At 45.7% G+C, this 25,131-nt stretch overlaps 1 protein-coding gene across 1 annotated transcript; it reads left to right on the top strand.

Moving 5' to 3' along the window:
* Nucleotides 1–528: 528 nt before the first annotated feature.
* SART3 (spliceosome associated factor 3, U4/U6 recycling protein) lies at nt 529–24,310 on the top strand. Its single transcript, XM_081885201.1, has 19 exons — nt 529–756; nt 1,928–2,054; nt 2,498–2,602; nt 3,401–3,585; nt 4,505–4,610; nt 5,100–5,224; nt 10,926–11,081; nt 12,111–12,249; nt 12,836–12,943; nt 13,149–13,226; nt 13,746–13,804; nt 13,956–14,065; nt 15,485–15,597; nt 16,668–16,744; nt 17,219–17,399; nt 19,199–19,662; nt 22,328–22,480; nt 22,661–22,842; nt 23,265–24,310. The coding sequence occupies exons 1-19, from the start codon at nt 568–570 to the stop codon at nt 23,446–23,448; spliced, it is 2,841 nt and encodes a 946-aa protein (XP_081741327.1). The 5' UTR covers nt 529–567; the 3' UTR covers nt 23,449–24,310.
* The last annotated feature ends 821 nt before the right edge of the window (nt 24,311–25,131 follow it).

Here is a 25,131-nt window from a genome sequence, read left to right as displayed (position 1 = left end):
GCAAATGGCTTGGCCTATCTTGAAAGTTACACTCAGCGACGAAGCTCCCTCGGGGACCACTCTAGGGAAAAGGCGGGATATCAGTGTCATAGCACACACACACACACACAACCCCCCCGAACACACGAGACACAACCAAACAGGAAGGTCTCCTGCGCAAGCTCCTTTCTAGCCAATGGAACCAGAGCAGCTACGCGCTGACACACTCAACATGGCGGCCCCGGCCTGCCTTTCCCTGAGCGATGGAGAGGGTCCTTCTGTCCTTCCTCGAGGCGACTGCGGCGCGCCGAGATTTTGGGAAAGCCCGACATTTATGCCCCTTCGAAAAGAACCAAATGGCAATGCCCTTCACCTGCCGGGGACACTTCCTGTCCAGCAGCCCTTCTTAAGAGCTCTGCGGGACCGATACCCTCCGCTTTGTTTGTACCAGACGCCTTCGGAGCAGCAGCTGCCTCTATTTTTCAGTCAGGCGTTAGAGCAGGGCAGCCCAGAAGCGCGGCGGGCGAAAAGGCTGGCGGGAGGGGGCCTTTCCTTGAGTGGGAGAGAGGCGCGCGGCGGCGGGACAAGATGGCGGCCGTTGGCGGAGCCGCTGAGGAGGAGATGCGGGAGGCGCGGGCCTCGGAGGATGAAGGCGAGAAGGAAGGCGACGGCGAAGAGGAAGAAGCGGATGGGGAGTCCGAGGAGTCCTCCGGGGAAGGCGAGGATGAGGACGCGGAGAAGGAGAACGAGGCCGAGATCCAGCGCCTGGAAGAGCAGGTGAGGGCCGCGCGGGGCGGGGCTGCGGCGGAGAAGGCCACGCCCCCGCCCGAAGCGAGGACGGGGCCGGGGGGGGCGAGGAGGGTCGCTTTTGGTTCTCTCTCTCCCTGCGTGAGCCTGGACCTCCTCCCGTCCCCTGGCCGTGTGCTTGGGGAAGAGTCTCAGGGGTGCAGCTGGCAGCACCGAGCTGCCTGATGCCGAGGCAGATCGTTTAGTTCGTTATCCTGCTGCCTTTATATCACACCTTTTCCTTCCACGTTTTTCATTGTTATAACTTACTCACTTTTATGCCACTTCATTCGAGGATCACAGAGCGGTTCGCTTCATAGAAACACAAAGATATGTAACAATAACAAGCAGACCCCCCCCCCTAGATTCATTGATTAAAGAAAGGCCTGGGAGAGGAGGAATGTTTTTGCTCAGCACCCAAAGATACGCAACAGAGCCCCCATTCCCGTGTTGCCACCCTCCAGGCTTCTCGTGGAGGGGGCACGCGAAGAAGGGCCTCCGGTGATGCTTGCGGGGTCCGGGTCAGTTCACATGGGGAGAGGTGAGGTAGGTTGGGCTGAAAGTGAGTGGCTGAAGCCCTGGTCTCCCCAGCTCTTAACCACTGTGCCACACTGGCTCCTGCTGGCCTAATTAACTCAGTTTAAAATGCGCAAGAAGTCTTTCCCAGCCCTGCCTGGAGGAAGCAGGGGTTGCACCTGGGACCTTCTACATGCAAACCTGGTGTTCTATTACTGCCCTCCAATGTAGGCAGATCCCCGGTGCCTCTGCACTGAGAGAGAGAGAGAGATCTCCCTGAGGTACTTTTTGAGACCATGTTTTGAGCAAATCATGCCTGACTTTTTGGGGAAGGAGGCCAGCCCTGGGTGATGTCATGTACAGAGATGTAGCGGAAGCCATCATAATTAGACAGTGGTGTGCATAGATTTCAGGTTCCTGGTCTATGAGCTGGAGCTGGTGCAAACTGCAACTTAGTGTGCTGTGAGGAAATATCAGGGACTTGAGCATGACCTGAGAGAACGGATGCATAGATTCCCGCTAGAATGATTGTTTGTGATGCCTTGTTAAGTCAAGAACACACCCAAGAAAAAAGCCCATGAGGCTTGACTTCTACCTGTTCTTCCACTAAAAGCTTATGAATCAAACTGTTTTTGTTGTCTTTAAGCTATCCATCAATGTATTTGATTACAATTGTCATCTGGATCTCATAAAATTGCTGCACCAGGAAGGAGAATTGGTCAAACTCCGAAGAGCCCGTCAGAAGATGAGTGAACTCTTTCCCCTTACAGAAGGTAGGCTGTTTTTATAGCTTGATTTGCCATAACCTTATACTATTTATTTTATTTATCATTACATTTATATCCCACATTTTCTCCAGAGAGCTCAAGGGGGCATGCACACTTCTCTCCCTCTCCATTTTATCATCACAAAAACCCTGTGAAGTAGGTTAGGCTGACAGTGACTGGCACAAAAGTCACAAAGTGAGCTTCATGGCTGAGCAGGGATTTGAACCCTGGTCTCGCTGGTTCTGGTTCAGCACTCTAACCACTACTCTGCACTGGCTCCTCTACATGAGGTGGTGCTGGCTTTAAAAGGGAGTTAGCCTTGTCTCCTATGGATTGCCTATCAAAGGATACTAGTCATAACGGTTATGTGCTACCTCCAAGTTGAAAGGCTGTATGCCTGTTGTGCTCGTGTTCTGTTGATATGAATGTACATATCCTGTCTACTGCAGAAATCTGGCTAGACTGGCTGAAGGATGAGATTCGGATGGCTTCAGAAAACTCGGAGAGAGACAAGATCTATGATCTCTTTGAGAGAGCTGTGAAAGACTACATCTGTAAGTTTTCACCTTAAAAAAAATCTAACACCACAAAACATCGACATGTTCCTAAGCCAAAACAGCCTAAACAAGCCACCTAAACTGCAGGATACTAAATTTTAAGCCAGGCAAGTGTAAACTGAAGGCTGATTGTCCGACTCTTTAACTATTCCTGGCAGTTTGGCTTGCAAAGTTCTGGGTTCCAAATATTTGCTGTTTATTTCTGTTCTGTACCATGTTGGAAAACATGGTACATGGAGAGAATAATTGGAAAGGGGAGAGGAATGAATTCAGGTAGCTCTAGGAGAAGAGCTGAGGGATAGGCAAAAGTGAGGTCCATTTAGGCTGGTTTGTCATCTTCTGCCTTTGCTCTCCCAATACAGAGATAATTTAGACCCAGGATGGGGAACCTGTAGTGCTCCAGTTACTGTTGAACTGCAGTCCCCATCATCCCTTTCCATTGGCCATGCTACCTGGGGCTCATGGGAATTTGGTGTCCTGCAACATCTGGAGGGCTAGGGGTTCCTGATCTCTGGTTAACGTCCCAAGACATTTGCTTTTATCCATGTGTATGCTTGAGCAGTGAAATCTATAAGTTCATCTTTAAAAGAATTGTTTCCACACTCTTCACATAAAATTTACTAGGGTCGCTTACACATAATTCAACAGCAAAAAAATGTAGTATAGAAATCAATAATGAAAAAGAGTGGGTAGAACCCAGTTAAAACTGATCACAGTTAAAAGATCTTAAAGCTGCACTTTTGGAATAAATCGCTTGCAGACCTGAGTGGGCAGCATTCTGGTGCTTTTTTCTAGGTCCGGAAATATGGCTGGAATATGCCCAGTACTCGATTGGAGGCATTGGCCAGGAGGGAGGCATTGATAAAGTTCGTTCAATCTTTGAAAGGGCGCTAACAGCTGTTGGTCTTCACATGACGAAAGGAGCTGCCATCTGGGAGGCATATCGGGAGTTTGAAAACGCCATCCTGGAAACAGTGCAGGTAAAGGACCACTGTAGTCTATGCATTGGTAACCTTGAAGATGATTTACCACCATGTGCTCTATGCAGGGCTCCCCTTGGGCCTGGTTTGGAAGCTCCAGCTGGTGCAGAATGCTGCAGCCAGATTGCTGATGGAGCAACATTGCTCTGGCTGCCATTGAGCCAGAATCAAGGTCCTTGTATTAATTTACAAATCCCTGAACAACTTGAGTCCAGGGTATCTCTGGGATCTCCTGGACCTTTATACAGTATCACAGTTGGATTACTGCGATAGTCTGCAGGAGCGTCATTGGCCCAATCTTGTTGAACACTCTGCCAGTAGAGATTCAGGAGATGCCTTCTGTGCCAACTTTTTATGTCCAAGCTTATGCAGGGAGTTAAGAATACATAATTTGCTTTATGAGCTTAAGTTTTGAGCTTAAGTTTTTATGTGTTTCTAATCTAATATATATAACATGCTGATTTTTTTTAATGGTATGGCAGTATACAAATACCTTGCTTTGCTACCCTTAATTTGTACTTGTGTGGATGGCAAAATCTCCCAAGAAGGGGCTGTATTCTGTTGAGGCGAAAGGATGACTTATTGACTCTCTGGGGAAGTGGGATTTCCTGGTTCCCTGCAAACTCTTTTTGAATATTTGGCCACTAAGAAGTGCAGTGGGGTGGGGGGTCAGTAGCCTTCTGAGGGGAGCCTTCATCTGGGGAGGAAGGTCTGCTTTCTGTCCCTTTTCCAAGCCGGGGGTGATGGTGCAACTTAGGGGGCCCTATCAGCAGCCCTTGATGCTTGGGACTTCATTTTGTGTATGTGCACATTTGTTTCTGATGAGGCTGGTGGGCTCCTAGAGGCCTTCCACTCCTTGCTGCATCTTGTAGCCTTGTCTGATGTTCACCAGTTGTTTTCTCCCTCTCTCCTTGTGCAGCCAGCAGCCGGCAGCGTTCCATCTGCTGAGCAGCAGCAGACAGTCAGCGCACAGCTTGGAAAGATTCATGTGCTCTTCAGGCGTCAGCTGGGGATCCCACTTCTTGGTAAGAACCTGTGAGCTTTAGTGGCTCCAGTCTGGTGGAACTGCATCGGCTTGGGGGGGGGTGCAGTGTGCACTCCGAGACAAATCTAGTGTGATTCTGATCTGGGTGCAAAGCTCTGGGTGCCTTCTCCATTTGAACTTGTGGGGGACTGCAGGCAGTCCTTTTGGCAGCGGCAGAGAAAGGACTCCCGCCATCAATAAGGTGCATTGCCCAGAGAGCTTTTGAACACAACTTTTTCTTTTTAAAGGGATCTTGGGGATTTAAGGAGGGAATTGAAGGGGGAGGGGGGAAACAGGTAACTTCCAGTGTGGCATGTGTTTTTTAAGGAAGAATAACTTTTGCTATTGGTTTCCTGTGGCAGAGAAATAAGTCTCAAGTTGGTTGCAATATAATTTTTCATCCTCATGAAAAGAAACTCATTTCAAATGCTGAGAGTCATGCTAAGCAGGTAGGAAATATTCTGAAATGGTTTTTGTTACTTATGCCAAGATATGGAGGCTACATATGCAGAGTATGAAGAGTGGTCTGAGGAGCCGGTCCCTGAAGCAGTGATCAGAAACTACAAGAAGGCTTTGCAGCAGATGGCTAAATGTAAACCGTACGAAGAGGCCCTGGTAAGGTGCTTCCTTGCTGGGTGGAATGGGGCTGCTCTTTACCAGCAGTGGAAATCATAGAAATGCAGAGCTGGACAGGGTCCAAACAGGTCCCGTCCAACTCTACACCTCTTGCAGTATAAACTTATTTACAGCAAACTTGTATTAGACAAAATCTCTGATGTCACTGAAACTCAAATACATTGTGTGTTTTATCTGGCCTCTGATAATGAATTTTTCTCTCTCACATACAGTCACGGGAAAAGGAAAGTGTACCCTCTTTGAATTCTGTGATTTTACATATGAAGACATAGTAACAATCATCTTTTCCTTAGCAGGTCTTAAAATGAGGTAAACACAATTTCAGATGAGCAACAACACGTGACATGTCATATGTCATGTCATGATTTATTTGAAGCCAAAATGGAAAAGCCATATGTGAAAAACTAAGTACACCTTAGGACTCCATTGCCTGTAGAACCACCTTTAGCAGTAATAACATGAAATTAATGTTTTCTGTAGGACTTTTCCCGTCTCTCACGTCATTGTGGAGCAATTTTGGCCCATTCTTCTTTACAACCTTGCTTCAGTTCATTGAGGTTTGCTTGCATTTGTTTATGCACAGCTCTCTTAAGATCCTGCACAGCATTTCAGTTGGGTTGAGGTCTGGACTTTGACTGGGCCATTGCAACACCTTGATTCTGTTCTTTTCAGTCATTCTGTTGTAGATTTCCTGGTGTGCTTGGGATCCTTGTCCTGTTGCATGACCAAGCTGTTGGGCAGAGGGCCACACATTTAATTATAGAATATTTTGAAATACAGAGGAGTTCATGGTCGACTCAATGACTGCAAGGTTCCCAGCAAGGTTCCTTGCAAAACAAGCACAAATCATCACCCCTCCACCACCGTGCTTGACAATTGGTATGAGGCTCTTGTGCTGACATGCTGTGTTTGGTTTTTGCTAAACGTGGCACTGTGCATTATGGCCAAACATTTCCACTTTGGTCTCGTCTGTGCAAAGAACATTTTCCCTGAAGTCTTGAGGTTTGTTCAGATGCAACTTTTCAAATCAAAGCCATGCTGCCATGTTCTTTTTAGAGAGACGAATATTTCTCCTGGAAATGGTTCCAAACAAACCATACTTGTTCAGTCCCCCCCCTAATTGTATTGTCATGAACTTGAGATTTAACATGCTAACTGAGGCTTGTAGAGCCTGAGATGTAACTCTTGGGTTTTTCGCAATTTCTCAGAGCATTGCACGGTCTAACCTTGGGTGAATTTGCTGGGATGTCATTCCTGAGAAGATTGGCAACTGTCTTGAATGTTTTCCACTTCTGAATAATCTTTCTCACTGTAGAATGATGGACTTTACATTGGTTGAAGGTGGCCTTAGAACCCTTCCCTGTTTCATGGGCAGCAGCACTTTCTTCTCTTAGAACATTGTGTCATCTTTCCTCCTTGGCATTGAAAACACACCTGAATGCTCCAGACCAGCAAACAGCTAAAGCTTTGGCTCTTACAGAGGTGGTCACACTTGCTGATGATCAGTTAAGCAAGGACATTTGATTCGCAGCCCCTGTCTGCTACTTAGCCTTTTAATTCCCATAGAAGCAGTAAGGGTGTACTTAGTTTTTCAGACATGATTTCTCCATCTTGGCGTTATTTTTGTTAAATAAATCATGACACGGTGTAATATGTCATATGTTGTTGTTCATCTGAGGTTGTATTTACCTAGTTTTAATACCTACTAAGGAACAAATGATTGCTATTATGTCCAGATTTGTAAAACCACAGAATTCAAAGAGGGTGCACTTTCTTTTCCCCGTGACTGCATTTGTTGTTTTTACTTTACTCCGGGTAGGGGAAGGACTATGCCTGAGTGCTGGAGCGTCTCTTTTGCTGGCAGAAGGTTCCAGGCTCATTCCCTGATATCTCCTCCTCCTCTTCTTTGAGACCTTGGAGAGCTGCTTCCAGCCTCCCCAGCCTGGCACCCTGCAGATGTTTTGGACCGCAGCTTCCATCAACTCCAGCCAGTTGGGCTGGGGGGGTGTGGGTTTTTTAACAAAGTGTTTTTACTGAAACTTTTCAACATACCATATAATAAAACAAACAAACAAATACAGTGGTGCCTCGCAAGACGAAATTAATTCGTTCCGCAAGTCTCTTCGTCTTGCGGGTTTTTCGTCTTGCGAGGCATTCGTCTAGCGGGGCACCACTGTAAAACTTATCTGTTCTGTCAGAGGGAAGTCTGGCGGTGGGGGTAGACCCTACAGGCGAAGGGTTTTGAAATGGGGCGATGCTCAAACCCCGTTCCGAGGGACAATGATAGGGTGAGCAGGGATTACCCACCTCTGTCACTGGTGTTGTGCAATGCCAGGTCTATAGGCAATAAAATCGCCACCATGCGAGATTTTTTATTTCGCTGGCTTGTGTGATGGAGACCTGGGTGCGTGAAGGCGAAATAGTCTCCTTGCATGAGATAGCACCCCTGGGTTTCTCTGTCCACCAGTCGTGGACTGTGGGTTGAGGGGGAGGGGTAGCATTGTTAATCTGGGAGGATTGCTCTTTCAGGGCTCTGCCAGCACCATCGACCTCTGGCATTGAATGTGTTGGAAGACCTGGTGTCTTCCATGGCAACATTATGGCTCTCCCAGTTTGTTTTGGGTCCCACACATCAAGCAGGCCACACGCTGGATTTGATCTTTGATGCAGGTATGTATGTGATCATGTCCTCCCTTGTGGAAGTGCCATGGTCTGATCACTATGCTCTGAAAGACAGGATTGACTTCCCGCCCCCACCCTGCTTGGGTGGCGAGCCAATTTGGGCTCGCCCACAGAGGCTGATGGATCTTGATGGATTTTGTCAGGCCTTGCGGGACCCTGCTCCCTCTGGTGGCTCAGTAGATGAGCTTGTCGAGACCTGAAATAATGAGCCATCAGTGAGATCGCACCTAAGCGCCCTCTGCCACCCCGCTGAAACCGGTCCCCTTGGTTTACCGAGGAGCTCCAGAAAATGAAGCGGGACCTCAGACGGCTAGAGCGAGTAGGGCGGGGTGCCCGTGACGGAGCCTCAAGAACATCTTATAGGATGCTTATGAAAACCTACGAGATGGCAGTGAAAGCTGCAAAGACGTTTTACTTCTCAGCTTCCATTGCATCCGCTAGCTCTCGCCTGGCACAACTTTTTAGAATAATCAGGTCTCTAACATCCCTAGAGGGACAACCAAATTTAAATATGAATTTGACCCATAGCTGTGAGGCATTTGCGAGCTTTTTTGCGGAGAAAGTCTTGCTGCTCTTCCGTGACCTCCCTGCCAATTTGGATACAGTAACAAAAATGGAGGCCCCTCGACTGTCCTTGGGTCCAGTATTGGACCACTTTGATCGGATGCTCCCTGTGATGTAGACAGATTCCTCCAAGCTGCACTTGCCTCCTTGACCCGTGCCCGTCCTGGCTGGGTGAGATCACCATCTTGTCCCTCATCACGGGGACATTCCCAGCGGAGTTGAAGAAAGCAGTGGTGCGTCCGCTCTTAAAGAAAACATCACTAGATCCTTTAGATCGATCCAATTACCACCTGGTTTTGGATCTTCGTACTTGGGTTAGGTAATTGAGAGAGTGGTTGCTGAACAGCTTGGTACGTTTCTGGATGAAACATCGGCTCTGGATCCATTTCAGTCTGGCTTTTGCCCTGGTCATGGAACCGAGATGGCTTTGGTCGCCCTAACAGATAATCTCCATAGACAGCACTAGAGAGGGGAGTTGTGACTGCTGATTCTTTTAGATTTGTCAGCAGCCTTCGACATGGTCGATCATGAACTTTTGGACCACCGCCTTGCCAATGTGGGGATTCAGGGCACAGTCCGACAATGGCTGCGCTCTCAGGTTGGGAACAGAGGGTGGTGCTAGAGGAGTTGTCGTCGCGGCACTCCTTGGTGTTTGGAGTGCTGCAGGGCACAATCCTTTCCCCGATGCTTTTCAATATCTTTATGCGCCCTCTTGCCCAGATTGTATGGAGTTTTGGGCTGCGTTGTCATGATGACACCCAGCTTTATCTGTTGATGGACAGCCGCCCTGACTCAGCCCCGGACACACCGACCAGATGCTTGGAAGCTGTGGCTGGATGGCTGCGTGGGGGAGTTGGTTGAAGTTAAATCCTTTGAAGACAGAGGCCCTCTGGCTGAGTTGAGACAACAAGGGGTTGGGGGGCAAACTCCCATCTCTTGCGGGGGCTCAGTTAGTGCCAGTGCCTTCTGTCAAGAGTTTGGGTGTAACCTTCAACGCCTCTTTTTTTATGGAGGCGCAGGTTGCAGCCACAGTAAAGGTGGCATTTTTCCATCTCCGCCGTTGGTCCCTTACCTTTCTTGCCCTGATCTGGCCACAGTGATCCATGCGACGGTCACCTCCAGGCTTGATTATTGTAACTCACTCTATGCGGGGCTGCCCTTGAAGCTGACCCAGAAACTCCAGCAGGTGCAGAATGCAGCAGGGTCCTTACAGGGTCCTTGCCGCGGGATCTCATTCACCCAGTGCTTTACCATCTGCACTGGCTCCCGGTGGAGTACAGGGTCGGGTTTAAGGTGCTGATTTTGACCTTTAAAACCCTTCGTGGCCTAGGACCCTCGTACCTACGGGACCGCCTCTCCTGGTATGCCCCACGGAGGACCTTAAGGTCCATAAATAACAACACTTTGGAGGTCCCAAGCCTCTAGGAGGTTAGATTGGTCTCAACTAGGGCCAGGGCCTTTCTGGCCCTGGCCCTGGCCCTGACTTGGTGGAACACTCTGTCACAAGAGACCAGGGCCCTGTGGGATTTGACATCTTTCCGCAGGGCCTGCAAGATGAAGCTGTTCTGCCTGGCCTTTGGCTTGGATTCACTCTGACCCCTTATATGGGATTTGGTATATAAATTTTCCCTTGGCTTTTTTGCTGGCCCATGTAGGACCAGCATGGATAGCTGGCTTGGATGAATATCTGATGTTTCCTCCCTTTATGGTCTTGCTTTATGGGCTACTACTAAGCTGTATTTTAAGCCGTATTTTAATTAACTGTTCCCCCCCATTACGTTTTATTGTAATTTATATTCAGTGTTAGCTGCCCTGAGCCCGGCCCTGGCTGGGGTATAAATAAAATTTATTATTATTTTATTTTACTGTTTTATTTTATTATTCAAAATAATAAAAAGTGTTCACTCCAGGATGGTATCCAGCTATTTTCCAATGCAATATCCAGCTGCTCCTCATTCCTCTAGGCAGTGTTTTCCTGATCTTCAACCCCAGACATCCAAAGTTAAATGGGGCTCTCCAGTCAAACTAAATGTCAAACATAGTCTTCCTCCAGTTGAGTATATCAACTTAACAAAACAAAACAAAACAAAACAAAACAAAAAACATCCAACATTAGGATAAAAATCCATAGTTATTCACTTGTTGTATATTCATTAATTCATTTCTTAGTGTGCTGATGATTTTATTTGTGTGAACTACATTTGTAATGCATTTTGCTATGAGACTTATTGGTAGAAAACGATGAACACATGTAAATAAATCAAGTCCTTTCTCCACCGGCTGTTCCTATTTTATTTCTAAGCCACCTTGAGTCCCTGTCAGGGAAAAAGGTGAGGTATAAATAAATATATCCTGCTGCTGCTACTACTACTAATGATAATTTCATAACATCCTGAAATGGTTCCCTTCCTCCCCCCACCCCCTTTAATTTCAGTTAGTAGCTGAGACGCCAAAGCTGGCAGAATACCAAGCCTATATAGAGTTTGAGACGAAGGCCGGAGACCCGGCTCGCATTCAGCTGACCTATGAGCGTGCCCTGGCGGAGAACTGCCTTGTGCCAGACCTCTGGGCTCGTTACACGCAGTATCTGGTAAGGAGCCCTGAGAGAGTTTCTCTGAGCCTCCTGAGAGGCACCTTTCTTGTAGTCTAAGGCCATTAGTTTTAACCAGAGCTGTGTTGCTTGCTATGAGAAATTTAAAATGCTTCTCCAAAGAGATCCAGACCCCATGAATGTGCAGTGCAAGTTTGCATGATTACTCTTGACTCTGTATAGTTTATTCTGATTTTGCTCATTGTGGGGAGGGGGCTTCTGAATCACAGGCATCTTATTTTAGCTTCTTCTTTGGCTTAATGTGGTTTTAGCAGATGTCACCTGCTTTCAAGTGTATCTTCTCCATGTGGCCTAGAATCTTGAGCAGAGACCTTCACAAAGCAGAAGTTCAAAACAGATTGGGAAACATATGTCCTTGAGAGATTAACAAATAAACTAAGTGTGAACAGAGATGGCTTTACTCTGGTGTGGTTTAATTCAGTAACATATGCTAGTATTCTAGGAAACAAACAATCCATCCCATCAGTATTTTGTTCAATTTGGTTTATCTAAATTTAAATATAAATTATTACCCTCACTTTGATCACCCCTTCCACATTTATCACCAACACTTTATATTGTTTCATTGGTAACATAAGAGGAAAAATCACTATTACTATCTCTCTTAATCTGAGCACAACCACAGGGGCTCCTGATTAGGCTTTTAGTTATGTGATGTTGAATGTTATGTGTTAACTCAGTTCTATCCTGTTTCCCCTTTGTTTTGGTTTAAACCAGTTTTTAAAAACTTACACATTAACCGCTAATAATGAACCATATGCTGTAGATATTATTGCAAATTTATGCCACTATTTTTGTGATACACAAACGACACGAGAAGGCTGTTTATTTTATAGCCTTTATTATTTCTATGATCCTTATTTATAAAACCCAATACAAAGTTATTCATAAAGCAGAAAGTGACACCCAGAGGCCATGTTCTGTGCGCCTGTGGAACTGAGCACACACACACACACACACACACACACACACACACACACTAACTTTGGCATTGGCTTTGTCTTGCAGGACAGGCAGCTGAAAGTGAAGGAGCTGGTGCTTTCCGCCCATGAGCGAGCCGTCAGGAACTGCCCGTGGACTGTCAAGCTGTGGAACCAGTACCTCCTGGCCATGGAGAGACATCATGTTGAGCATGAGCTGATTTCAGGTAAAGAAGCACTCAGTTTAATGGAACACAGACGTATATTACTACCTTACACTGGGTGTTATGCAAGCAGTGACAATGGTTCACACAAGGCCTCCGTCCGTTTTGTCCTGGCTGTGGTGCTTCCTTTGATGCTGAATGGCCCCGGGCGGAAGGGCTCAGTTGGTAGAGCATCTGCTCTTCAGGGAGAAGGTCCCTGGCTGCCTCTCCAGGCAGGGCTGCCTGAAGCACTGGAGAGCCACTGCCAGTTAGTGTGGGCAACACTAGGCTCTAGATGGGCCAGTGGACTGACTCTGTCTGGCAGTTTCCTGTGACTGTAGCCAGCCCACACCCTCCCTGCCATTGGGAGAACGGAAGGCTCTGAGGGAAGTCTTAAGCTTGGTCACTCCCAAATCCAGGAGCTGAACTCCAAATTTCATCCTGCTACCAATGGGAGGATACAGGCATAGAGTTGGAAGGGACCCAAAGGGTCAATCAGTTCAGCCCCCTGCAATGCAGAAATTAAAGCTAAAGAATTGACCAGGAAGGGTGGGGTGGGCAGATCACAAAAGCCCCATTCATGCCGCTTGCTTTTCTTTCTTGTGTTTAGAGAATTTTGAAAAGGCTTTGAACGCTGGCTTCATTCAAGCTACTGACTATGTGGAAATCTGGCAGGCATACTTGGATTATCTGAGGAGAAGGGTGGATTTTACTCAAGGTAAAATTTAATATGGTGTTGGATAATCTTCTAATAGTCCTTTGGGCAATTGCTGTATTTCTAGACTTAGTTCCTACAGCCAGTCAGTGAGGTAGCCATCCTGTCTCTGGTCTCTGTCACTTTAGTACAGAAACAGCACAGCAGAAAACTCTTAAGAGCATTTTGGTCTCTGAATGGTGCTCTTCTTTCACTCGGTCTTTTTCAGACTCCAGTAAAGAGCTGGAAGAACTTCGGTCTGCATTTGCCCATGCAATAGAATACTTAAAGCAAGAAGTGGAAGAACGTATGTTGGGGCTTCTATTTTTAAAAAGGATATGTATATTTTGGGGTTATGAATGCATACAGCACTGAAAACTTCTGATGCAATTTGTGACCCCTGCTTACTTGCCCAAGCCCTTACAGACCCTCCTGGGTGCCGTACTCATCAGATGGGGTCCTCCTGATGGTTCCACCTCCCTCGGAAGTTCAAGTGGTGGTGGCCCAGGAAAGGGCCTTTTCTGTGGCAGCCCCTAAGCTGTGGCATTCCATCCTCACTGAGGTGCCTCTGGTAGTTTCACTATACAGCTTCCAGAAAATGGTGAAGATGCACCTCTTTACCCTGGCTTTTGACACTTGAGATGTATGCTTGCAGGACCCACCCTATTCTTGTGAATGTAATTCCAAATTACCTGCTGGTGATGGGTGGGCAATCAATTTTATAATAATAATAATACCCAAGACCTTTCCTTATCAGAGCTTTATTTGCCACTTCCTATGCTGTTCCAATCTTCTACGAATCATACTTTCCCTACTTTGCCCACAGGCTTTAGTGAGAGTGGGGATCCTTCATGCACCGTAATGCAGACCTGGGCGAGGATTGAGGTAACCTTGGCTCATTCCACCATGGTGTATGTATTGCTCTGCTTTTGGGGTTGGGGGGTTATGAGTCTAAAAGGATGTGCTATTCTTATCAGAGCTTTAAAACGCTGCCCTTTCTTTGGATGTTGGGCATCCTCTTGTTTCTCCTTGTTAGGCTCGCCTGTGTAACAACATGCAGAAGGCACGAGAACTCTGGGACAGCATCATGACCAAGGGCAATGCCAAGTATGCCAACATGTGGCTGGAGTACTACAACCTGGAACGGTAAGAGATTTGGCAGCTGCCTTCCTGGGATGTTTCAGCTCTGGCCCTGGACCTTTTTTATGGCTTCCCAGGTTCCTGTTCAGAAACCCTACAGTTAAGAAAACAATCATTCAGATCTCATGCCAGGGTTTTCTCTTTGGCATCCTTCCCTAACCCTCAAGATTTGTTTGTTTATATCTTTATTTCATAAAATTTGTGTACTGCTTGATTGTAAAAACAAACACCCTCAAAGCAGTTTACAAAAAGATAAAGCAATAAAATCAAGGAAAAAAGTACAGCCATACTTTGTAACATTCAGGGGTTAAAATACTAAAAAAGATTAAAATTATGTCTACTTTCCAAGCATCTGGGTACATTTGTTTAAACAAAGTTCTTAGCAGGCACCGAAAAGAGTACAATGAAGTCAGTTGCTAGATATCAATATCAAGGAGTTCCAAAGTGTAGTTGCTGCCACACTATAATGTTAGACTACGAGGCCAATAATCGCTGGCATTGGCTGGATCTGATACAAGTTGGAGTCCAGAAGGATCTGGAGGGAACCAGGTTGGGGAGGACCTGAATATCGTATTCCCTTTGTGTGGGGTCAAAGTACTTTTGGATTTTAAGCCTTGTCCGGAGCTCTCCCAAGTGTTCTTGCACGGGTTCACTTTGTTTCCAGTGTGCCTTTCTGGCCTTTGAGCCTCTCCCAGGTTGAAAGCTTGGGTCCAACATGAGTCCACAGGCTGCAGTTAGTGAAATTATTTGGACGCCACTCATGAAGCATAAATGTGCTACAAGAACAAACAGGCTGTGCTTGATGTACATTTGCAGCTGCCAAACCCTTCTCCTCCCCCCCCCCAGGAATATTTATTAAGATTTTCAATAATAATACAATAAAAGTCAAAAAGTAAAAAAAACAAAAAATAATGGCAAAAATACAAAAATAAAAATAATTTAAAAAAACAGATAAAATTTCCATTTACTTATTTTTCGTTAACTTATTTCCCAGACCTCCTCATACCTCCCTTTTTTGTATTCCAATTCAAATTATTAGTTCAGCAAATCCTTATTAATAATTTTTAACCTATTTCTAAATCCTTTCCCCCCCCATATTTCTCTTAAAGCATTGCAGCTGGAAACTACTTAATTTCTATCCGACATCCTTCTAACATTCATTAATTTTGTAATATTTCTGTAAATAGTCTTTAAATTTCTTCCAATCTTCTTCCGCCGACTCTTCTCCCTGGTCTCGGATTCTGCCAGTCATTTCAGCCAGTCCCATATAATCCATCATCTTCGTCTGCTATTCTTCCAGAGTGGGTAAATCCTGTGTCTTCCAGTACCTTGCGATGAGTGTTCTTGCTGCTGTTGTAGCATACAAAAAGAAAATTCTATCCTTCTTTGGGCAGCTGCCAAACCCTTCTTTCCCTCTGATTCCAGGGCACATGGCGACACCCAGCACTGCAGGAAGGCCTTACACCGGGCTGTGCAGTGCACAAACGACTACCCAGAGCATGTCTGTGAGGTGCTGCTTATGCTGGAGAGAATTGAAGGTCAGCTGCTTTTGTGAAGCTATTGTGTGTATTGCGTTTGTAGTGGCTAAAACCCTGATTGGCTGAACTGCTGTGGTGTCACAGAATGTTCTGAAAGCTGTTCACTAGGGAAGCAAGGGGGCTTCGGTCCTGGCTTCCTCTTTCTCTTGGTGTGATTTGTATGTTGTTTTCTTGTCAGGAGCCCTTCATTAGAAAATAAACTAGGCCCTGCAACAAAAAATGATTTTCTCCACTAGTTTTCCATGTTCTCCCTCCCAGTGGTCAATATTTTGTGCCTACTGGGCATGCTCAATCTTTATTGGCCTGTTTTCTCTCCCTGCCCCATAGTTAAATTTCTTGCTCACTTGTGCTGGGACACACTGTGCCCCAGCCGCCAACCATATTAAAAACTTAGATTTCTCGAATAATTTCTGTGGGTTGCCTTTAACTTCTGTCTCTGGTGATTCTTTAAAAATGGCTTCTCAGTGTGAACTAGGAAGTCATCTCCCAAGACAATGAGATGGTTTTTTCTCTACTGTGCTTCTTCCTTTTCTAGCCCCTGCATTCTGTTCCCCCCTCCTACAGCATTCTGTGCCATCTAGTTATTACCTGACTCTTTTGGGGTTTTTACAAATTTTCTTTAAATGATTTTATGCTTCTCTGTAAATCTCCCCAAGTCTGTTGATGCCCTTTTCTTATGCGTGAGACGACTAATTTTATTTATTTATTCATTCAGGTTATTCAGGCATGCCTCACAAAGTGGTTCACATAAAATAATTACAACAACAAACATCACTTTTTTAGCTGTTTACCTTCCTGCCACAGCAGTGCCTAATTATTTACTTGCACTGGTGTGCTTTGGAACTGCTAGGTGGGCAGGAGCAGGGACCGAACAAAGGGAGCTCACCCCGTCATGGGGATTTGAACCACCGACCTTCTGATCAGCAAGCCCAAGAGGCTCAGTGGTTTAGACCATGCGCTATCTGCGTCCCTTGGATACTGCATATTGGCAATGTATACTCAGTTCTGAAGGAGGCATATGCAGAATTGGCAGATGGTTGAAAAAAATAAAATCCTTCTCTTTCTCTCAGGCACTTTGGAAGACTGGGATGCAGCTGTTCAGAAGACAGAAAACCGGCTTGCTCGAGTCAATGAGCAAAGAGTTAAGGTCAGGATACATGCATCTTTTTAAATCTCCTGTTGTAGTTTTCCCAACCTGGTTCCTTCCAGGTGTTTTCGACTATGAATACAATTGGCCTCATCCTGCACCTGGTTGGGAAGTCTTCCTTATTCAAACATAGTGCTCCTTCCTTGCTTTTTAAAGACATATTTTTAATTGCAGACCCTGCAAATTAAGCAAAACTTTCACTAAACCTTGGGTGGGATGAGGTCTCCTGTGGTTCAGGTAGCGACAGGGTTTTCTGCTATTTATTCATTTTATTTTATTAATTTACAGTATATACTGGTCTTTATCCCTCATTATTGTCCAGCAGCTCCTTGGATTAGTTCAGTTGGGTGGGAAGGAATCTGGATCTGAAGGCACAAGGCTTGGGGGTTCCTCTGCTTCTTAGGGCACCGGAGTCTGTTAGGAGGCCACGGCCTCAGTTGAACTTTTTGCTCACACCGTTGCATCTGTTTGTAGGTTGCTGAGAAGGAGGCTGTCCTGGCGAAACAGGAGGCACAGCGAGCCGAGCAGCAGAAGCCATCGCGGGCAGAGAAGAAGAGGGCTGCCAAAAAGTCCAGGAAGCTGAAAACCGGAGAGAAGCGCAAGGCCGACAGTGATGATGGCGAATGGGGGCGGGAGGAGGAGGAGGAGGAAGGAGGTACTGGCTCCACCTGTTTGTATTTATTTCACAAAACGAATGTACTGCAATGCATTTTATGTGGGGCTTCCCTCGCGCTTGATCCAGAAGCTGCAGTTAGTGCCTTCCCCTATATGTGCCCACTCAATCTCTTTGGTTGGCGGAACTGGCACTGTTAGCGGTGCCACAGAATTGCCTGTTCAGCATTTGTAAGAAACTTCTAGTGTGGCAGCACCTGCCCTTGGCTTCTCCCTGCCTGTTCCTGTCAAGCAGGGGGCTTCATGGTACGCTTTTCAGCACCTGATCAAACCATTTTAGCCTACACAGGTGTCAGGGTGGATTTGATTTAAATCAAATCAATATACTGTAAATCACAGTTTAAATCACTAGTCAGTAAGACTTGATTTAAGTCACTTTTTTTACAGAAAGACTCATTCTTGCTGGTATAATCTTAATATTTACAATCAGATGTAGGCTTCATTTTTGGAATAATAAGTTTTCAGAGTGATTTTTTCAGTTGTATCAAAAATTACTGATTTGGTTATACTATTAGAAATACATAGATAATTATGAAATGATTGTGAGGTTTAATAAGTTAACTTTATATTTGTATAACTTTTCTGCTGTACTTTATTGGAAGAAGAAAAATAATCATTTCCTTAATAACAATATAAACTATTTAACTAAAACAATAACATTATAGCATATGTATCCATGTTTGTTAACTGATGTGGCGTTAAACTTTTTTTTTAAAAAAACTTAGACTGAGTTTTAGCACACATGAAAAACTTATAACAAATCCTTATTTCCTGATGGATAGCTTTTGGACTATAATGTAACTTAAATAGAAAACTATCTTTAGAAATATTTAAAAATCCAATTTAAATTTTAAAAAATCTGATTTAAAAAAAAATCCTTAAAAAAATGTCATTGATTTTTATTCACCCTGGCAGGTGTTCAGAAAGCTGATACAAGTTCTAACTTGTTTTTAGTCTATTGTTATTTTAACTTTCCATATGTCTTAAATTATTGTTAATTCTTCTAAGTTACAATTTTATTGCTTCATCATTTTTGAAAACTGCTTGGAGGATTTTGGACAGTCAAGTGGTTTATAAATTTTATGAGTAAAATAATTGCACCACTTGAATGATTTTTTTAAAAAGCAAAGCAGTTTACAAAAGGATAAAACAAAATTATCTGTAAAATCAAAGTTAACCATTTAAAACATTTGAGTAACTAATTAAATAGTATCCTGTGCACAGCTGCTAGGGAGCTAGTGCTTTGAATTTGGTAGAACATCTGAGTAAACATAACAGATTAAAGTAAAAAAGCGACCTGCATCTTTTCCCTCTCCCCAATAAATTGTGCAGCTTTGCTCTTCTGCATGGAACGCCCTAAACAACGACTCAGTCGTCTACTTGGCAGAGGCTTTTAGCCAGTGGGAGAGACAGAACCATCCCTCTCTTCCTGGTCTTTCTGCCTGCTTCATTAGTGTTTTCAAGTAGTACCATAGTGCTGTACATGTGTGGTGTGACTGTGGCTTCAGTGTTTGCTGCCCAGTTTTCCCTTGCCTTCCTTCTGTGGACGCTGCAGCAACAAGGCCAATGGCTGCCCCCTCCTGCTCCTTAACCCCTTTTTGGTGTGGTTTTCATAAATTAGTTCCAGTACGTGCAGTGGGATGTGAAGCGATAGCCTCAGGTGGAACTTCCCCCTTCTCTTTCATAGCTTCTGCTTAATATTTTGTACTGCAAAAGCCTGTATGTGGCAATGGAGCCACTTCAGTTGGGAATGTCTCAGTCGTTTAATGTCTCTTTGACCAGCTGAACAGCCCAGCAAGAGGCACAAGACGGGGGGCGGTGATACTTTGGCCGAAGAGGAGGTTGAAGACATGGAGTTGGAAACAGGGCTCTTCGGAAAGAACGTGCCCACAAATGCAGGTTTGAGACCCAAGGAGGCAGCGGCAGCGACCGCTTCCAAGTGGAAAGACACCCCCAAAACCTTTCATGACAGCGAAAAGGACAACGTCACTGTCTTCGTCAGCAACCTCTCCTACAGCATGGCAGAGCCTGAGGTGAAGCTGAAAGATCTCTTTGCAGACTGTGGGGATGTGGTGGAGGTCCGTCCCATCTTCACCAACAAAGGGATTTTCCGGGGCTACTGTTACGTGGAATTCAAGGAAGAGAAGTCAGCACTGAAAGCCCTCAGCCTAGATCGGACAAATGTGGAGGGGAGGCCCATGTTTGTGTCCCCGTGCGTCGATAAGAACAAGAATCCAGAGTTTAAGGTACACCTGCCTCCTTCCTTAAGCTGCTAACCCCATTGCTGGTCTCTGGGTATCGGGTGAGGAAGTCAGGTGGGGCAAAGACCATTGTGGTGCAGCTGTGGCAGGACTGGGGAGCATGTTGCCACTCACTGGTCATGCTGGCTCAGGTTTGTCAAGGACTGCTCCCCAAACCCTGGGTACCAGGCCTTGGTGACTTAGCTGGATCTGGTTTTCAGAGTCTACCACTCACCCTGTAAGGTATGCTGCCACCACCCCTTCAGCCAGCCTGGGTCAGGGAGACCCCCAGACCTTACTGGATACCACTAAGGTGTCTAGAGAAGCCAGAGCTGAGGAGGAGGCTCTCTGCTCCATGAACCCCTCAGGGTCATCAGCTTACAAGCAAGCAAGCAAGAAGTTAGGAACTGGACTTTAGTACCCCAAGGCTTCACCCAAGTAGATCAACACCAATTTTAAATTTGGTAGATTTATTAAGAAATAGTAAAATCAAATAAAAGGTTGTTGTTGTTTAGTTGTTTAGTCGTGTCCGACTCTTCGTGACCCCCTGGACCAGAGCACGCCAGGCACTCCTGTCTTCCACTGCCTCCCGCAGTTTGGTCAAAGTCATGCTGGTAGCTTTGAGAACACTGTCCCACCATCTTGTCCTCTGTCCTCCCCTTCTCCTTGTGCCCTCCATCTTTCCCAACATCAGGGTCTTTTCCAGGGAGTCTTCTCTTCTCATGAGGTGGCCAAAGTATTGGAGCCTCAGCTTCAGGATCTGTCCTTCCAGTGAGCACTCAGGGCTGATTTCCTTAAGAATGGATAGGTTTGATCTTCTGGCAGTCCATGAGACTCTCAAGAGTCTCCTCCAGCACCATAATTCAAAAGCATCCATTCTTCAGCGATCAGCTTTCTTTATGGCCCAGCTCTCACTTCCATAGAGTGGTACCTCGGGTTACAAATGTTTCAGGTTACAAATGCTTCAGGTTACAGACTCCGCTAACCCAGAAGTAGTACCTCGTGTTAAGAACTTTACTTCAGTATAAGAACAGAAATCGTGCTGCGGCAGTGGGAGGCCCCATTAGCTAAAGTGGTAGCTCAGCACCTCTGTACATCACTACTGGGAAAACCATAGCTTAAACTATACAGACCTTTGTTGGAAAGGTGATGTCTCTGCTTTTTAAGATGTTGTCTAGGTTTGTCATTGCTTTTCTCCCAAGGAGCAGGCATCTTTTAATTTCGTGACTGCTGTCACGAAATAAAAGGTTGTAGCATCAAATGGGCCCAAAAGGGCCATAAATGTTCACTTAGAAGTCTAATTGACAAAGTAGTTGGGGATAAAACCAGAATAAAATAACAAAGCTAACCTATCCCAATTCCAAACCTTCTGTAGAGTATTGAATTTCTGTTGTAATTCATTGCATGGGGGCAGGGGGTGACCTCCTAGGTGTTGCAAAGAGACAGGAAAGGGAGTGCCGCAAACATGAAAACAGGCTGGCTTTACAGTAAGAAGCATGGTAATGAGCATCTTTCTCAGGCCTGCTTTACTTAACTCTTTGAAATGAGGGCAACCAATGTGTCCCACTGGATGTTGCTGGACGGCAGCTCCCCTCATCCCTCCCCTTTGGCCATGTTGGCCGAGAGGATGGCATTGGCTCCCCCTGCTCTAAACCCCTTTCTCTTACGTGCATGTTGTTGTCTGCTTTTCTTCTGCTTGTTTTTTTTGTTTTTTTTTTAAAGAAAAAAAAAACATTTGCAGCTTCCTTCCCTCTTTGTTCTCACCATCTCCCTCCTCCCTAACTGCAGTTAGTCTGCACTAAGATGGCTCCTGCAGGGAGCCTGTGAAAGAAAGGCAAGCTGGCTGCCAGGCGGGGACACACACACACAATACAGTGGTACCTCTCCTTGCGAACGGGATCCGTTCTGCATATGTGCGCGGTGCGATTTTGCACATGCGTTAAGTGCGATTTAGCGCTACGGTGCATGTGTGAGCAGCCAAACCTGGAAGTAACCCTTTCCGGTACTTCCGGGTCACCACGGGACGCAACCTGAAAAAACGTAACATGAAGTGGACGTAACATGAGGTATGACTGTATATAGTTTCTCCCAAGACCGTCAGTGTACAGTTCTAGGCATTTGAATTTTAAGATCAGTAGTTGGGCAATACATAATTGGGGCAAATCAGAATGCCATGAAGTGCGGTAAGCTTTTGAGTTCTTCAGCCAAGATGTAAACTTAAAAGTTCTGGAGACCTCAAAAGCTTACCACATTTCGTGGTCCCAATCAAGGTATTGCCCAGCTGTGGATGTGAGCCCCCACCCCTAAAGATCAACACAACTTCCATTTTTTGAATTTTAAGATGTGAAACTGAAATCCTGCATACAGTGGTACCTCGGGTTAAGTACTTAATTCGTTCCTGAGGTCCGTTCTTAACCTGAAACTGTTTAGCTAATGGGGCCTCCTGCTGCTGCCGCGCCGCCGGAGCACGATTTCTGTTCTCATCCTGAAGCAAAGTTCTTAACCTGAGGTACTATTTCTGGGTTAGCAGAGTCTGTAACCTGAAGTGTCTGTAACCCGAGGTACCACTGTATGTTTTTTATTAAACCCACACAACTTTGAATAGATTGGATCTTTCTCAAACACTGCTTGTTTTTGGAGTCTTAGAAATTCTTATTTCTCTTCCCTCAAGGTGTTCAAGTATAGCACTGTCCTGGAGAAACACAAGCTATTTATCTCTGGATTGCCTTTTTCCTGTACTAAGGAGGAACTGGAGGAAGTGTGCAAAGCCCATGGGAGTGTGAAGGAGATCCGGCTGGTCACAACGCGTGCTGGCAAACCCAAGGTAGGCCTTGACCACCACTAGTGGTTTGAGCAGATTCCCCAAGAGAGAGACCATATTGGGGAGTGGCTTTTAAAAAGCTTGGTTGGAGAACTGTATTTGGATCATTGTCCAAGTTGCCCATTAAGAGGAACAGGAAATGCAGTGTGCTGCCTTCATAGCACATCTTCTCTTTACTGTTAGGGCCTAGCCTATGTGGAATTCGAGAATGAGATGCAGGCCTCCCAAGCAGTGCTGAAAATGGATGGCCTGACAATCAAAGATCAAATCATTAAGGTGGCAATTAGCAACCCGCCTGCCCGAAGATTCCCTGAGAAGTCTGAGGCAGCAGGGAGAGCCATGGCACCCCGGCAGATCTATGGCGCGTGAGTATATTCAGGGAGTGCAGTATGGCTTGCACCCTGCACAGCAGCACAACATCTTCTAGGACTCCTCTTTCTCTCCCAAGCCTTGTCACTTAAAAAAAAAAATGAGACCTCTGGGCTGAAGAACACTGAATCCAGTGGTGCCAATGGGTAATTCTCATAGTAGTCAAGACTTCTGTGTTGTGCAGATGTGACCAGAAAAGAAGCCTTGTGTCTCCTGAAAGCCCTTGGCAGAGAGGCTCTTACTTGGCATCAAAAACAAATAAATGATGGCGTCTTTATTTTATTTTCAGGACCATGTAAAACATACAGTAGTAGGAAAAACAGTTGAATCTGCACAATGAATGCAAGGCACAAAATTTTAGCATGCAGTAAGCAAAGCCCCCAACATTTATATCTCGTTTAATCTGTTCTTTCAAAAGCCGCGGCAAAGGGAGAACCCAGCTCTCGATGGTCCCTCGGGCTCTGCAGCGCCAGAGCACCCCCATGGCCAAGGCAGAGAATGGAATGGCCCAGAACCCGGCAGCGCCATCCCTCCCCATGGCGGCAGAGGAGCCCAAGAAGATGTCTAACGCAGACTTTGCCCGGCTGCTTCTGAACAAGTGAGCAAGTGGGGGGGGGGGTGCGCCAGTGAGAAAAACAGGCAGCTGGTGACCACCCCTCACTTCTCTGGACTTCCACGCCTACCAAGCTATACAGAGCAGGGAGCTGCTGATATGGGAATGGTCTGATTTTTCTCTGAGAATCAGGTGGCAAAGATGATGTACTTTGTGGGCAGGAGGGGAAATCCTGGTTGAAATGGCTTTAAATGCTCCCTCATATTGAGGGATGTGATGAGGGATGTAAATTCACTTTAGAGGTGGCTCATGATGCTTCATGGAGCTTCTTTCTTTTTTTAAGGGAAACTTTTTGACAAATGAGAAGTTTATAATGTGAAAGCTTATGGCTCTAAGTTTATGCAAGTCCTATGGCAGGCTCAGATCCAGTTTGTTGGGGCAGCTTCTCTGTCTCACCTGCAAGTATACTTTACAAACACCCAGACACCCTCAGATCTGTGGCATTACTCATCTCCTCCTCCTATGAAAAGTTATAAATAGCAGATGCTAGTAACTTCACCGTAATGGCCTATTTTAGTACTGGGGTGCCAGGGGTAAGAATTTCTATTGACCATTTGCTCAAGTTGGTCTGCTTTTTTAAAAAAATAGATGTATCTATCTAAATATTTGAGTATTTGTAAAGATGTGCCAGACCATTATTTTTCAGCTTTGACACGATACTAGAAGGATCACTTGTAAACTCGGATGTGTTGCCTCTGTGGACCATTTGGCGTTTCGTTTGCCAAAGATCTGTACTTGTCTATATCTTGTTTCTTTGTTTTTTGGCTTCAGACTTTTGTTTGGTTTTGTACACCATGTGAAGTGTAAGACTATGTTCCTACTCCAGGCTCCATTAAAGCAAGTTCTTGAAAGCTGCCTGGGGCCTCTTGCTTGTGTGGCTGTGAAGACTTTGTGTCTTAGGCTGCAGAAGACGGGTGAGAGCCCTTCAAGCAATACAGGGGCAGCCAGTGTTGTGCCCTCCATTGATTAGGGCTGATAGATGTCCAACACTGGACATTGCCCTGTTGGCTCTACAGATTTAATGGAACTCTCCCTTAGGCGGCCTGTAAGAGCATGATGGAGGAATCCAGAAACACATGCTCCAAATTTGTCAATGGAAATGAACCAGCCAGCTGCTATTTTACTACAGCTTCCAACTGCTGCAGTCTCTGGAATTTAGAGCATTTAGAGAGCATCAGGTTGACAAAGATGCTTTAGGAAGCGAATGCAACATCCGAATTTCTCCCTACCCGCTTCCTGGTAAATGGAAGTCACAAGTTTGGACTTTGTGGTAGAGTGGGATTTTGGCACTTTTAGCAAGAATGGTGAACATATTTACAGCTTTACCCCTTTGCTCTAACAACCCAGCAATGTTACTACTACTGCTGACAACGTTGCTTAAAAACCTTCAACTCTTACACCGCAATCCAAGTGCTGCAAAGGAGCTAGGCACTGTCTCACTGATCCTCCCCTATCACAAGTGACAATGGAGGTGACTTGTTCTTAAGCAAGGCCCTCCACATTACCCGAGACCACCCGGCTGGAAGCCACACAGTCCAAGTTACCTTCAGTAAGTATTTATGTAACGATATGCTACTCTATGCAACCCACAACCTAACTCTGTCCCCCCACAACCCCTCTGTCCCCCCACCATCATACCCTGTCAGCGCTACCTACTAGGCCCAACACTCTA

The sequence above is a fragment of the Podarcis melisellensis genome (genome assembly GCF_964234715.1).
Source record: "Podarcis melisellensis genome assembly, chromosome: 13".
Classification (NCBI taxonomy): domain Eukaryota; kingdom Metazoa; phylum Chordata; class Lepidosauria; order Squamata; family Lacertidae; genus Podarcis; species Podarcis melisellensis.
The sequence above is the reverse complement of the archived record's forward strand: the minus strand, read 5'-3'. Positions and strand labels throughout refer to the sequence as shown.